Below are 15,937 nucleotides of genomic sequence, written 5' to 3' on the forward strand. Positions count from 1 at the left end.
GCCTTGGCCCTCTAGCATCTCCCCTCACTGGGACATCGAGCCTCCACAGAACAAGGGCCTCACCTCCCACTGATGCCACATAAAGCAATCCTCTGTATATTCATACGTATACCTTTGGTTGATCCATCCAGGCGAATCTTTGGTCGGTGGTTTGGTCTCTAGGAGCTCTGGGTGGTCTGGTTAGTTGATATTGTTCTCCCTATGGGGTTGCAATCCCCTTCAGCTCCTTCAGTCCTTCCCCTAGCTCTTCCATTGAGGTCCCCGGGCTCAGTCCAATGATTGGCTGTGAGTATCTGTATCTGTATTGGTCAAGTGCTGGTAGATCCACTCAGGGAGCAGCCTTATCAGGCTCCTGTCAGCAAGCGCTTCTTGGCATCAGCAATAGTGTCAGGATTTGGTGTCTGCAGATGGGATGACCACCCTGAACACACCAGATCTCATCTCTTCAAAGTTCATTTTTGAGTGCTTTGTTGCATGTACACCTGCACACCAGAAGAGGGCATCAGATCATTTTATAGTTGGTCGTGAGTCACCATGTGGGTACTGGAAATTGAACTCAGGACTCTGGGTCCAGCTAGTGCTCTTAACCACTGAACTATCTCTCCAGTCCCTAAAAATAAATCTTGAGATGCAGATATTTGTATGTATTCTTTTTTGAGCACAGTCACAACTAGCAAATATATGTATTGCAAATCTCATTTCAACACTTAGGAACAATTGGAGAGTTTCAGAATTCAAATGTAGTTTCAGAGTTTGTTTTTTCCCTTTCCCCCAACAAAAAGATTAACTCATTTGGTGGTTTTAATATTTTAACATGATTATATTTTATCAGGTGATGTTATTGTAGACATCAATGGCAACTGTGTCCTTGGTCACACCCATGCAGATGTTGTCCAGATGTTTCAATTGGTACCTGTCAACCAGTATGTCAACCTTACTTTATGCCGTGGTTATCCACTTCCTGACGACAGTGAAGACCCTGTTGTGGACATTGTTGCTGCTACCCCTGTTATCAATGGACAATCATTAGCAAAGGGAGAGGCGTGCATGAGTACTCAGGATTTTAAACTGGGAGCAATGGTTTTGGATCAGAATGGAAAATCAGGAAAAATCTTGTCCAGTGATCGTCTCAATGGCCCATCAGATTCAAATGAGCAGAGAGCATCCCTGGCTTCTTCAGGCAGCTCCCAGCCTGAACTAGTGACTATCCCGCTGGTTAAGGGCCCCAAAGGCTTCGGGTTTGCAATTGCCGATAGCCCAACTGGGCAGAAGGTGAAAATGATATTGGATAGCCAGTGGTGTCAAGGCCTTCAGAAAGGGGATATCATCAAAGAAATTTACCATCAGAATGTGCAGAATTTAACACATCTCCAAGTCGTAGAAGTACTGAAACAGTTCCCAGTAGGTGCAGATGTCCCGTTGCTTATCTTAAGAGGAGGTGAGTAACACCCAAGGGTAACTCTCATTCCAAGCATCGCCTCCCTCGGATGCCAGGCAGATTTCCCTGGCAGTTAGAGTGCATTCTCCTTAAGGCTCTGTCTACATGTTTCAGCCGCAGTATATTTGTAAGCTCTGTGTTGATTATTGGTGGTTTCATTCATGTCCATTATGAATATAATTCTTCCCCATGGTAGTCTTTTTAAAATTTAATTTATAATTTTACTGATTAGAGAAAGTCATGGTACTATGCTATATCAAATAAAATACATCCTCTTAATTTCATTCTCTCTGTTGATAACAATAATAGAAATTGACTTTAGTCTGTGGTGTTTCATTGGGAACGCTGTACTACACTAGAGGTTTGAAATGCTAACATTTTCGTGTATGAGTAAAAAGCATCGGGGAGGTGTTAACCTGATTCGTATCTTAAGTTGTATGATCTGCCTATATTAATTAAATCTCACAATGCTTATGTGAAAAATATGAAAATTTTCATTTTTCAAGGTTATCAACTGGCATGAACTCTTGCTAGACATTATGAATCTAATTCTAAGGACTGACTACAAAGTTGTATTTCAACAGGCTTTCTTACGTCCATGCCATTGAGTGACTAGTATTTAGGCTTTCTCCCTTATCACCCTGATTCTTAGTTTTTATATTTGAGGTACAACATTACTTTATGTCTTGGGGGAGGTTTTCATTATTCTCATTTTTTTTACTCCTTTTGATGTTTCTGTAAGTGATATAGCTGAAGCCAATTAAAAAGCATCTTTGTGATAGGGCTGACAGGGTGGTTCAGTGGAATTCAGATGTGGGCAAGCCAGGCAATCCATGCATGCCTGTAACCCTAGCTCAGAAGGGAGTGGAGGAGGAAGGCTCGTGGGGGCTTACTGACTTCCAGCCTTCCTGAGAAACTCGAGCCTCTGGTTCAGATGGAGAACCTGCCTCTGGACTGTGGTAGAGGAAGACAGCCAGTAACCTCGTCTGGCCTCCATGTGTGCACATTATTAACCGTCCTGTCTTCATGTCGTAACGTGGGTAATTGAAAACCCTTTGTAAACATCCTTTTAGTTTATTTCAGAGGAACCAGGTATGAAGTAGCTAAAGCAGACGGTAAGCTAGAGTATACATCACACACACACACACACACACACACACACACACACACACACACACACACACACACACCAAATAAACATATCTTTAAAGGAAATATCTTTATGAGTGCTCGAGTGTTTTCTAATAAATACAGAAGCCATGGTTTGATATTAGATGGGTTGATGTCAGTTTTCTGCCTCTCTGCTTACTGTTTTTGTGATTTAAGGAACCTCAACTATTAAATGTTTCTGGCATTTCTGCCTCAGGAGTGTTGTGAAGTTGAAGATAATAGATGTTTATTGCCTGACACATAGTTGATACTAGGTAGAATTAAAGTTTTATCATAGATATTACTAATGTTTGGTCTAGGAGCATTTTCTGTTGTTAAATTTTGGTTTTGTTTTAATCTTAGGTCCTTGTTCACCAACTAAAACTGCCAAAATGGTGAGTACTGTGGTGGTCCTCTATTGTTTTTCTCACACCGTGAAAGAGCTGCCTTCTTCCCTTACTATGAAAATGGCTGTGAAGGATCAGAGAGAATCATATTGCCCTAGACTTAGATCAGAAACCTCAGGCATTGGTAGGAAACTCACTTTGGAGGCTGTGCTGGACTGATTAAGGTTTGCTGCTGGAAGAGCACTGGAGGCCCAGATTACCAGTGGTCCTGCTCTCCAAGTCCTAAAGTGGGCAGTTGAAGAACCTGTGTAAACGTCCTTTTAGTTGTCCTCCTTAGAGAGGAGCCAGGGAAGAAGGAGCTGGCTATTAGGACAGATGGCAAGTCATTAGTACATCTTCTTGCTGGTGCCCAGGGAGAAAACACACTAGTTGATCATAATTTCATGGAGATTATAAAGCCCAGACTTAGATGATCCTGAAACTAAACAAAATTTTCCAAAATAATTGTTGCCTTCTGAGCTAAATCTTATATCAAGTGATAAGAGTATTGGATCTAAAATCTGTCTTCTTTGTTATTCCTTTGAATAACTGAAAAGCCTACTTACAGATTCATATGGAGAAAATAGGATGGTGGTGCTGGGGGCTGGAGGGATGGCTCAGAGGTCAAGAGCACTGACTGCTCTTCCAGAGGTCCTGAGTTCAATTCCCAGCAACCATGTAGTGGCTCACGACCGTCAGTAATGAGATCTGGTGCCCTCTTCTGGCATACATAACAGGGAGAACATTGTATATATAACAACTAAATAAATCTTTAAAAAAAAAATGGTTGTGCTAAGTAGCACAATTATTGTGGAAGAAACTCTACTAGGCATAACATACATTTGTGGGTACTTACATGGATATAAAGACAATTATACTTAAAACCTCAGTTTAGTTACTGGTTTGTCCTGTTTGGAATAGAAAGCTGGTTCTATGAAAAAGTCATGTGTTTTTAAAGGAAAGACCACATAGTATTAAATGGGTTAATTCCTTCCGACACACTAAGTCTGCAGAAGTTCCTGTTGAGTGGATCAGGGCATGCAGGGTGGGACTTTGAGGGGGTGCCGTTTAGAGCCTGCTTTTTTATGGGCTCTCTGTCATTAGGTTCGTGTGAATACTTTAAGACTGCACTGCATTTTCTACATTCCATTCCTTCCTCTAGCAACCATTTTAGTTCTGTATGTCACAATAAGTTCCCTTCAGCCATGGTGACACTGAAGACAATGATGGAAGTCTCTGGTGACCTTTAGGGACACTGACAGAATCCTAGAATATGTAGGGGGATGGGAGGTGGCTCTGTCACCTTGCTGCCATCTCACTGAGTCTAGGTCATGTGATACAGTGCTTGGGAGTGATTCACCTTTCAGTACTCTGTATAAACTGCTGTCCCTTCATGCTAGTCAGTGTTCGTTATTTTATAGTCCCATGACTCCTTCTCTCAACGAAAATTCAGGAGAGCACAGCTGATCTCAAACTTTTCATTTTAGGCTATTTTTTGAAATTTGTATTTAAATTTTCTATTAAAGAACTCACTTTGGAGCCAGTGAGATAGCTCAATGATTAAAGGTTTGTGTTCTGCCAGCCTGACAACCTGAGTTAGATGGAGGAACCCACAGGGGAAGGAGGGAACTGACTTCCTGAAAGGAGTCCTCTGACCTCATATACACCCACACTCACACCATAAATCACACCATGAAGCAATGGTAATGGTGATAAATAAAGAAATAACTTTGCCTGACTGCTTTGAGAAAGTTATATTTGTATTTTGTTTTCCCTTTTCTGACTGGCCAAAATGGATGTCTTCCTAGATGGATTTGCATTGGCCAGTAGAGGTTTGCCAATGCATCAGGAGCCATAACACTCCAACCCAATGTCTTAAGACGAATACTATCTTGAACATTGTCACTGGGAATTAAAGTTAGCAAGTGGGGGTGGGTGTTCCCTCTTGCTTCCTTTAGAGCTACCTTGTATTCAGTTATCGTCATCTTCCAGTCTCTGTGTCTTGGTGGTGAAGGAAAGGGTGAGACTGGTTAAACATAAGACCAGAGCCCTCCAGTTGAATCATTATAAACTCTTTAAATAATGTAAGGTAGGTGTGTTGTGACCACATAGGCATGGCTGTGTGAGTGAGTGTGGACATACGCTCAGTCTTCTATAACTCTGCTGCCCACAATTCTGCTTACAGCCACAGTTTAGACCATGGTTCTACAAAGTAACCAACCATCTCATTTCTAAAATACTAAGTAAGCCCTTTTATTTCCATTTTAGAAAACAGATACAAAAGAAACTTCAGGAAGTTTGGAGACTATAAATGAGCCTACTCCCCAGCCTATGCCTTTTCCACCCAGCATAATCAGATCAGGATCCCCGAAATTGGATCCTTCTGAAGTCTACCTGAAATCCAAGACTTTATATGAAGATAAACGTAAGTAGCTGTAAAATACGTCATGGGAGTGTAGCAAGATCATCTGCACTATTTTAGCATTGGAGCCCCCCACCCTTTACAAGGACATTGAGATAGTGTCCCTTCATTCCCACTTCAATGTCGTTCTGAGCCTTTGCTGAGTATGTTCATTCCTTTATCAAAACCATGGATTAAGTACAAGCTGTCCACCAGATACCATGTTAGGTACATTGCAATACAGAGAAAAATAAGTTACCTACACCTAGAGATCTTTTTTATTCACTTTACATCCGCTCACAGCCCTCCTCCCTCTCACCCTCTCACAATGCTTCCTTTCATCCCCCCCTTTCTCTTCTGAGCAGGTAGGGGACCCCCTAGGCATCCCTCCACCTGCACAAGTGTCCATAGGGCTAGGCACATCCTATCCCAGGGAGGCCAGACAAGGCAGCCCAGCTAGAAGAACACACCCCACAGGCAGGCCACAGCTTTGGGACAGCCTCCAGTCCAGTGATTCAGGACCCACGTGAACCAAGCTGCACACCTGCTACACACTGCATGTAAAAAGTTTATTAAATCCAAATGGAGCAGACAATACATGATGGAATAAGCATGCGTACCACAAGCAGAATGGTGCCATGGAAGTATGCTGGGCTCATGGCCAGGGGATGGGGACCAGATGTCGCCTAGCCAGGACAATGGCAGAAAGATGCAGAGTAGACCGCAGTCAGTTTATCACCATGGAGGCGTATGGCATCAGACAGTGCTTTATTCAGAGGGAAGAGGAAAGAGGAAGACAAAGCCGGGAGACTGTACACTGGCTTCCTTGGCCTGTGCCCTGCAGAGTGGCTGCAGTTGGCAGGAAAGCCAGAGCAAGAGCGCAACAGACCCTGGACAGCAGAAAGGGAAGCTGGAACTGGGCGGATAAAAGAGAACCACAGAATACCTAGCTATGGGGGAAAGAGTGCTAGTTTTGTGGCTAGAACGCGGTTTCTGGCTGGAGGGTAGAGATGATCAGTGTGGTTTGTAATGAGAGTGAGCCAGAGCAGACTTTGAAGGAGTCACCTGGGAGGAGAAGGACAAGGATACATTAAGAAGTATCCCTTCGCACTAATTTAGTTACTGACAATACATCCTTTCTGAAGGAAAGTTTCAGGTTTATTTAAGCTTGGTTTTTAAAATTTTACTTGTTTTTAAGAAATAGAGAAGGAAGTGGGAGCTGCAATTGGGATGTAAAGTGAATAAAGGAAATAAATTACTGGGAAACCGAGCTTTATTTGCATTGTAAAGGGGGTAGACATTGGGAATGGCACGTGTGACTGACTTCACGTGTGACTAGTTGTCCGTCTTTATCTCCATACTGTCTGCCGTATTCAGGAAGGAGAGGACCACACCAGCCACAAGCCAACAGAGCAATGATTTAATCTATGTGTAGACCCCTCTCTTCAGGCTGTCCATTCATTGTCTGATATATTCTTAATACTTGTGTAAACTCTGCAGGGGCTTTGGGCCCTCTATAAGACAAATGAATTTGACTCATGGATTCTCTTCCTTTTCTTTTTTAAATTTAGTTTATTATTACTGTATGTGTATATGTGTGTGACTTATATGAGTAGAAGTATTTATCCAAAGAGATTGCTCCTAAAGAATTGCCAGGAAGTTACTCTACACCATATTTCACTTACTTTTTATGTAGTTTCTTGGCAGTTTCTCTTTCTTTTTCTTCTTAGTAAATTCATCTTCTTTATGAATAAAGCTAATATTTTCCTGGAGACAAAATCTTAGACATAAAATTGACATTTCTGGATAAATATCCTCACACCCAGCTCCCTGGGGACAAGATTGTGGGGGTAGACTGGCATCTGGGGAGTCAAGCCGGGTTTAAATCTTAGTTCTACCAGTTATTGGAAGATATCGAGTGATTTATTCAGGCCTTTAGTTTACCCACCTAGAAAATGGGTACATACCTATTTCTCTTTTTCTTTAAAAAGTCTAACATTCTACACATTTAGGTTAAGTAAATAGTTTTTCTTAAACAAAGCTGTTTGCTGATGAGTAGAAATAAGGCGTTTTATGGGCTCTCTTTTCCTAGGATTTAAAGTACCTTGGTCAAATGTTCACTTAAATCATTTTCAATTTCAGTTGGCTGATTCTGAAGTTAATGTTGCAATATTGATTGGACAATATTAGAAGTTAGTGGCAGTATCATACCCCGAGCCTGGGAGTGGGAATAGTAACCTGATCCGTCTTGACACAGTTTTGTTTAACTTTTGAAGCAGGAATTTCTATAAGCCCTCATATATATATTTTCACATGTCAGATGTTCTGAGATTATAGTTTTTGAATGCTCTAATAATGTTTTTCTATCAAATATTGAGCTTTATTTTATTCCTTTCAAAATAAATTGTATTTACATATTCTTATTTTCCTTAGCACCAAACACCAAAGACCTAGATGTCTTTCTTCGGAAACAAGAATCAGGGTTTGGCTTCAGGGTGCTGGGAGGAGATGGACCTGACCAGTCTGTAAGTGCACACTGCTGGATAGTGATGGGAGTTTGGTTTGGTTTGGTTTGGTTTGGTTTGGTTTGGGGTTTTTGCAACAGTGTCACACTATGTGGCCTTGCTGGCCTGAAACTCACTCCCTGTGTAGACCAGGTTGTCCTCAGAGTCATAGAAAGCATCCTGCCACTGCCTCCCTTCCTGGAATTAAATGTGTGACCATCACACCCAGCCCATGGATCTAGTTAATAGTCTCGAATGGAGAGCTGTGGAATATAGGTTGTATTAGTTACATTTTAGGCAGCTGAGAAGGATTTGGCATGCGGTTTCCAAGGCAGTGTCTGTAATGTCCGAAAGTCATGGAGCACGTGGCTGGAGCAGGAAGCCGAGAGATCATATTTCCGTCTACATGCAGGAAGCACAGAGCGAACAGGAAGTGGGGCATGGCTATAAATCCGCAAAACCCCCTCCCAGTGATATACTGCCTCCTGTAAAACTCCACAGGTCCCATGCCTTTCCTGAAAAGTGCCATCCATCACTAGGGACCAAGTGTTCAGAGAAGTAGGCCTAAGGGAGAAGGGCTCATCAGACCTCTCAGTGGTCGCTTCTGTTTTGTTTTCCTTCCCCCCTTAAGTGTACTGGGATTTCTTTTTTCCTTTAATAAATAATTTTATTGGTATGAATGCCATATTTCTATGTCATTATCTCTTAAGTTAACATAGTGTGGCATAAGCTTAAAACCATATATCAACATATCTCTGAGTTCTAGGCAAGTCTGGTCTATAGAGTGAATTTCAGGATAACTACGCTGTGCAGTGAAACCCTGCCTCAGAAAAATAAACAAACAAACCATACATTTAAAACTGAGTATTTAGCTCTAAACTTAACATCAATTACTTTTCTTCTGTCCTTTTTAAGTAAACAAAGGTTATTTGGAACTAGAATTGTGACTCAGTGATAGATCTGTTTGTGTCTAGCAGTCAGAAAAAGCTTATTTGAACTAATTCTGTCTCAGAACCCTGTAATCCAGTATGTGCTTTACCACAATAGCTAGTCTTCAGACTACTCCATAGAACTGGCAGGACGCTTAACACTTTGTTGTTTTCTTATTAGCTCTAGCATTAGCAAAATATAAAATAATTAAAATCCTAGAAGATGCAAGGGTTATATTTATAAAGCATTTGAAGTCCAGAATTTTATATGGATTAATTTAGAAAACAAACACAGTGAGTTTGGTTTTACTTTTTGCCTTAGTGTTAAATGTCAGGGAAATAATACAGTGTAGAGGACATTTATATTTGTTATATATAATATAGAAGTCCTGCTTTGTTACTTTTAGAAATGTAGTCCTTTAAATATGAAAGGCTTCTATTTCAGAGTGCTGTATCATATTTATAGCATATAAATGTTATAATTAATAATACAGCTTACAATGACATTGATCATTGGAGACATAGAGGTTAAGGCCCAATGCTGTTCTCAAAGCAAATGTCAGATACTTTGGTTTTGATAGAATATGAATTTTTTATTGCTTTCTATTTTGTCAATAATAACAATGTTCACTTAGACAATTTAAGAATTTATCCTCAATAACTTGTGAACAACCTTTCTCTTCTAAACATCAACGTTAGTAGTTCTAAAAGAACCATAAAATTACAGGGTTCTAGTTGCTGGAGAACAGAATGAACTGGGTCCAGCAGGCACAGGGCTCTCAGTGACTCATAACCTCCATGTGCCCTCTGACATTTAGGAACAAGAAATATTTCTTGCTTATATGACCCTAACTTGCATTATTGACCATGGTATATATGGGAGAATCATAAGAATGACCCTGATGGTGTGAACAATGATGTGTAGAACCCATACACACACTTTTCTTTTTTAAAGCATGTCTGTTTGTTTTGTTATATGTAGTATAGAGAAGTTGGGGGTGCTTTGTAAGTTCTTAAGCAACTTTGTATTTTCCTTGGACTCAACCTGGGGATCTAGAACTACATAACACAGTGTGGGTGTCTGAAGGACCACTTTGGAGAATATGTACTTTCTGAAAATACCGTCTTTCTGAAGTTTGTCTTTTCATAGATTAGGTCTTCAGTTGATCTTAGTGAACTGTATAGACCAAACCATACTATGCTATCTTACAGATATATATTGGGGCCATCATTCCCCTGGGAGCAGCGGAAAAGGATGGTAGGCTCCGTGCTGCTGATGAATTGATGTGTATTGATGGGATTCCTGTTAAAGGGAAATCACATAAGCAAGTCTTGGACTTAATGACCACTGCTGCTCGAAATGGCCACGTGTTACTCACTGTGAGGAGGAAGATCTTCTATGGAGGTATGGAAAGCTCTTTCAGCAGTGTATATGCTGACACTTTTGGGATAATTCAGAGCCAATTGCAGAAAGCTTTTTAGTGTAAAAGATCCAGAAATAGATTTCCAAAGTAGAAATAAATTTTGGTTTGCTACATTAAGTTATGGTATTAAACAATTTTACCAATATATTACTGTGAAGGGGAGTATTGGTTTAAATTTTTAAAATAAATAGTTATTTTTATCATAGTAAGATAGCCTCTACCTGAACATATCAAACAGCTTGATCGTGATGAAATCCCAAATATTTACAAATAGTAGAATGTTTCTCTTTAGAAAATTTTGGTATAGGGCCAGGAAAGATACCTTAGCCAGATAAGTGCTTCCCTTACACGCAGGAGGACCCGTGTTTGTGCTATCTCCATAGCCCATAAAAAGCCCATCAGGGTGCCAGGATTTATAATCCTGTTGCTGGGAGGCAGAGGGAAGATCCCCAGGGCTTGCTGGCTTGGTGAGCTCCAGGCCACTGAGAGACCCTGATGTACAAAGTTGTCCTCCGTCTCTGTTTGTGCCACACAATACACATGCATGTGTACTCAAAAAGCAAGTTTTGGTGGAAGATAACTTAATATTTGCTGCTTATTATGTATCAAACGCATCGGTTATTTTCTCTGGACTCTCAGACTATAGTGTACTTATTATCATGTGCAGTCATTGACAAAAAGGTTAATGTGCAGTAAGTAATGGGTCTATTTTAAACTTTGAACTGCAGAGCCCACCGTCTAAACCATGACAATAGAATATGAACAGATCTTGTAGTTTCTTCTCCACACCTTTGTGACTACTGAATAGGATCTTTTTTTAAAGCAGGGTAGCCCTGGCTAGCCTGGAACTCACTATGTAGATCAGGCTACCCTACAGAGATCTCTCCACCTCTGCCACCATGTCCTGCTAAATAGGATTTTATAAGTGAATTCTTGCCAGGGGTGTGGGGGCGGGGGGGACGACAGACAGAGACAGATAGACAGACAGTTTAGTAGTACAAGAAATTAAGCCTTATGGAGAGATGGATTTTGATCTACTTACTGTCACCTATCACTCCAGCACCTAGGGAAGACTGCTTGATAAGTAGATCTCAGTAAGTGTTAATCGATGGCACTGGGGGCTGAGCCTCCTGCTGTCACGTGTGAAGTCTCTGGTCTGACCCTGCGCTAGATAGCAGCAGTGTGACAGAGGCCTGCCCGTGGAGGTTCCTGTAGATCTTCATGCGGTGCTGCCTCTTCGCCTTGGTTGTGCTGGGTCAGTAAAAACCTGAAAAGAATCGCAGGAGATGTGCCATGGCGTTTCTAGTCACTTGATATTATTAGAGACCTAGCTAATTCATTCCAGTAGGAAAAGAACCCCTACCCTTGTTTTCTCAGTGATAACTGGATGTCGGTATATTATATTTAGATTCTAAACCTTGCTCTTTTTAAATGTACCTGTGCTCATGCCTCTAGTGGGAGCCATGTGTACAGAGAGGACAACCGTAGGCAGTTATTGCTAAAGCATCCTCTGCTTTTTTTTTTTTTTCAGAGTATTTTCATTGGCCTGGAACTTTCTTACAGACCAGGCTAAGCCCAGGGATCTGTCTGTCTCTGCCTCCCCAGTATGGCCCAGGCACTTTACTAACTGAGTTGTTTTCTCGGGAGCTAAAATATTCTTAACATCAAGCAAATACAGAGCTAAAGGGACTTTACAAATGTGTCTTTAAGAAATGCAGTACACTAGGATTCTTAGTGATAGCTGACCAAGTTGCCACAGAAACAAGCCTTTCCTCTGTTCTCTTGTTTTCCAAGTCAACCAGAGCTTCCATTTTATTCTGTCACTCTTGTATGTCATTGAATAGCAGCAAAGGGTATAGGCTTACTGCCCTTTGTAGGGGACTCCATATGACTTTATACCCAGAAGCCGGCCATTCACACCAACAACTTGCTGATGTGGGATATCATGGTGAGCTCAGCTGACCTTACCACCCGAGACGCCTCAGTATGAACACCTATGTAAGAGGCATCCTGTGTAGAGAGCAGACGGCTTGGGCAGCTTTCTGGAGCTTTCACCTCCACAGACATCGGTACTCATCAGTCCCTGGGCTAAATTATATCACCATTAACTTAAAATAAAATTTACTGTGTCATTTCTATCATCTGCTTTTGTTGAAACTTTATAACCATCAACGAACTAAAGCAATTCTAATAATTCGTTGTTAAAAAATAACTTGTTTGGTTTTGGTGTTATTTGCTTTTCTATTTATTGTATGCATGTTGATGATAAATGCCTTCTCCAGGTGAGCTAACTCATTGGGCTCAATGATTCTTAACTAACTGATCTTGTAGAGGTTTTGAAGAGCTCTCTCAAAAGTGAAATGACATTGGGTCATATGTAGTTTATCTGTTGTATGTTTTAAGTATTTAGGAGTCAGACCCTCGGCTGCCTACACTGTACTTTGATTAGCCCCAAGTTTCTCAGGGAGGATGGACAACATAGTACATTTCTATTCTTTGTTATTAGAAGTGAAATTTATTGTATAGCCCAGCACTAAACTACTTAACTAGCACTTAACTATTTTCTACACTGTTTTCCATAAATATCGAAACTGATGTTGTTTATTATAGAGAAACAACCCGAGGATGAAAGCCCTCAAGCCTTCTCACAGAACGGATCTCCTCGCCTGAATCGGACAGAGCTTCCAACCAGGTCTGCCCCACAGGAGTCCTATGATGTTATCTTACAGAGGAAAGAAAATGAAGGGTTTGGTTTTGTCATCCTCACCTCTAAAAGCAAGCCGCCCCCAGGAGGTAAGGGCTGCTGTATCCTGTTCTCTCCCTGAACGTCCAGTTTTCTGGGTTTAGTAAATGAATTAAGACCTGTGTATAAATTGTCTTAGATTTATCTTTTTAAAGAAGTAAATTTTTAATTCCAAAATCAGTCAGTCTAAACCCTTCAGCCTTCAGATTTCTCTGGCGTCTCAAATGCTCCCCCCCCCAAAATCTGTTTTCACCAATAGTGAGGAAATATGCCAGGGATCTAATTTTATGAATTTAGAAAAAGGTACAATTTAAATGTTTTTAAATAATAATTTTTAAGTCGGGAGGGTACTGATTTTCTAAATTAGAGATGAATTAAATTCTGAGAGCAGTTGAGAAGGAATAAAACTGGGAAATAGAAAACTTTGCCCCAGTTATACCTTGGATATTTCATGTTATAAATAATAATTGTATTCCAAATAGGGAGCATTCTTGTTGAATGATAAGAGGCATTTCTGCCTTTCATATATATTTCATTGAAAAGTAAGATTTTATTGGAACCTTTAAAAATTAATATTCTGAGCCAATGTTTAATAGAGTTTTGCATCTGAGATGGATGAATATATATATATAAGACAGATAATCTAGCAAGCACAAGGCTGATAGGATTCAGTGCATTAAATGTTTGCCTTATCTTTAGTTTCTAAAAAATAAGAACCCTAACTATGATTATGAAGTGCAATTGAATATCAGGTAAGAAAAAGCACACTGATATTTCTGTATTATGCTTATCTAATAACTATTTTTTCTAAGTCAGAACAATAAAAATCCTTGACCACATAAGAATATGCTCTTGCCTTTGATAGTGGATTTGATTATTTTTTGGGTAGAAGATCCTATTAAACTAAATGGTGACTAAGACTTTAGCAAAAAAGGAGAAATATAAAAGAAAGCATTTTCAGAAAACTGCAGAAGTCTTGCTACAGTTAATACATGCATGTAAAGGGGGGAGGTGCTGTAATGTGGATGAGCATTGCTGTAGTATCAGGTCACTGCTCACTGTTCCAGTTTCCCAGAGCAGTTGCCATGGTAACACTTGGAACTAGAACTGTCACTGATGCTGTGAAGATAATTATGTAGCTATGTCAGAATATGAAACAAGAGTTAGTTTTGATGTAACATCTTTGGAAGTCAGACTTTTCAAAACTAATAACTATTAAAGAAATCATATTGGTCATTTTAATTCCATATAATAATCTAATCCCTGATTCAGATTAATAAATATAGTAAAAGATTTTTATACTATGTGATAAGTGCTGAACAAGTTTATATTAAAAATTCTCTCTTCCTACTGCTGCAAAAGATGAGAATCTAGTATTCACCATAAAACAAAGCGATATAGGTGAATTCAATAAGAAGATAGATTATTTGCATGCTTAAACCTTTTTATATTTTTTGTTTATATTAAATTTTTTGTTTTTATTCATTTAAACACTTAGATATTTTGATGGCTTTGTGTATGTAAATATTTTACCTAATTAAATGATTTCATTAATTTTTTTAGGCTTCATAATCAGACAGACTTTTGTTCAAGTCTATTCTATCTTTAATATCAGATGGACTTACCTTGGGACAGGTTACTTACCCTGCAAGAGCTGTGGTTTCCCCTATAAACAGAGGATGGTGCTGACGCCCTTGTCTCATTAAGGTTGAGGACTGTGACACGCATGTAGATCCCGGAGCCGATGGCAGCTGCTATGGCTCACTGCGACTACTGTGCTCGTGTTACCGCTTACCTAAGGCGTTGCCACAGGCTCTGGCCTGTAGTTTGAGGAGAGAGGAAATTCGTTGGGTTTTTGAGACAGCATCTGATCATTGCTGTCTAGGCTGTTCCTGAACTTGTAGGTTTAAGGGATCTTCCTGGCTTAGCCTCAGAATAGCTGATCTTGGCAGTGACAAACAAGAACCCAGCAACCTTCTCCATTAGGACCTCCAAAATGCTTATCAGTACATAATAATGAGATACGAAAACCCAGTTCAGATATAAGACAGGCACAAAACTAACATGTGGCAGGAAAGGAGTGTTTGAAGCTCATTAAGTATCAGTGTGAGCATAAATTAGACTCACATGGTTGGCATGTTCTTTATAAATATCCAAAGTTTTAAGTCAAGGTACAAAATGAGAATTGTTAATTTCACTTAACTGCTAGATAATAATGTCACAAGTACTGGGTCCTGGAGCATTCCTCGTAGAATAACACTTGTCTCATTCAGAGAGAAGAACCCTAGGTAAGTGTAAGTGACGGGGGCTTCCATTCCCAGAAGCAGACCAGTTAGTGCAGTTAGTGACAGAGTGTGCTTTACAAGAGAGGATGCACTGTTGGAAAGGCAGAAAACCTATCTCTTCCTTTATGAACCTTGTCTCAGAACCCTGTTCAACATAGATCACTTTTTCTCCCAGGTAAATGTGTCTCAAAAAAGAGTTCCTAGTAGTATCTCTGGAAGCAGTTTTGACATCGTTAAATTCCCTGCTGTTGGCTTTGTCCAAGATCAGGCAGTCCTGGCCAGCATCCTCGCAGTGAGCCTTGGTGCAGTGAGCCCATGCTTAGAGAAGCCCTGCTTCGGTGAAAGGACACATCTCACTTCACTTTGAAGTGCTGCAGACATGTCACTGTTACTCTTGCCGTATGCTTTTCAGTTCTGCTTGCAAAGGGTTTATTTGAGAAAGAGGAGCCTTTCCTGTTACTGTCTTTGCTTTACTGAAAGTAAATGTTAAGGAGCACTCATCTGACCTAAGGAGCTGCACACCCCAGACTGAGCCAGAGATGGGTGTAGACAGGCAGGGGAAGGTGGTGTTATGGCAGATGTCACTATATACTAACAAAGATAAGGCAAGACCTGACACTATGCGAACTCTGAGGAAATGCCGGGACAGACCTCCCAGTCCACTCAACATGTGACCTT

At 40.4% G+C, this 15,937-nt stretch overlaps 1 protein-coding gene across 2 annotated transcripts in view; it reads left to right on the plus strand.

Annotated features, from left to right (window-relative positions):
- Magi3 (membrane associated guanylate kinase, WW and PDZ domain containing 3) overlaps positions 1-15,937 on the plus strand; it is a 178,417-nt gene that overhangs the window by 140,192 nt on the left and 22,288 nt on the right. For both annotated transcript variants that reach the window (XM_032897584.1, XM_032897585.1), the window contains exons 10-15: positions 833-1,438; positions 2,951-2,982; positions 5,242-5,398; positions 7,808-7,899; positions 10,020-10,212; positions 12,842-13,024. In XM_032897584.1, the coding sequence (XP_032753475.1) occupies positions 833-1,438; positions 2,951-2,982; positions 5,242-5,398; positions 7,808-7,899; positions 10,020-10,212; positions 12,842-13,024 (1,263 nt within the window). The remainder of the gene's footprint in view (positions 1-832; positions 1,439-2,950; positions 2,983-5,241; positions 5,399-7,807; positions 7,900-10,019; positions 10,213-12,841; positions 13,025-15,937) is intronic.

This window comes from Rattus rattus, chromosome 3 (assembly GCF_011064425.1).
Source record: "Rattus rattus isolate New Zealand chromosome 3, Rrattus_CSIRO_v1, whole genome shotgun sequence".
Classification (NCBI taxonomy): domain Eukaryota; kingdom Metazoa; phylum Chordata; class Mammalia; order Rodentia; family Muridae; genus Rattus; species Rattus rattus.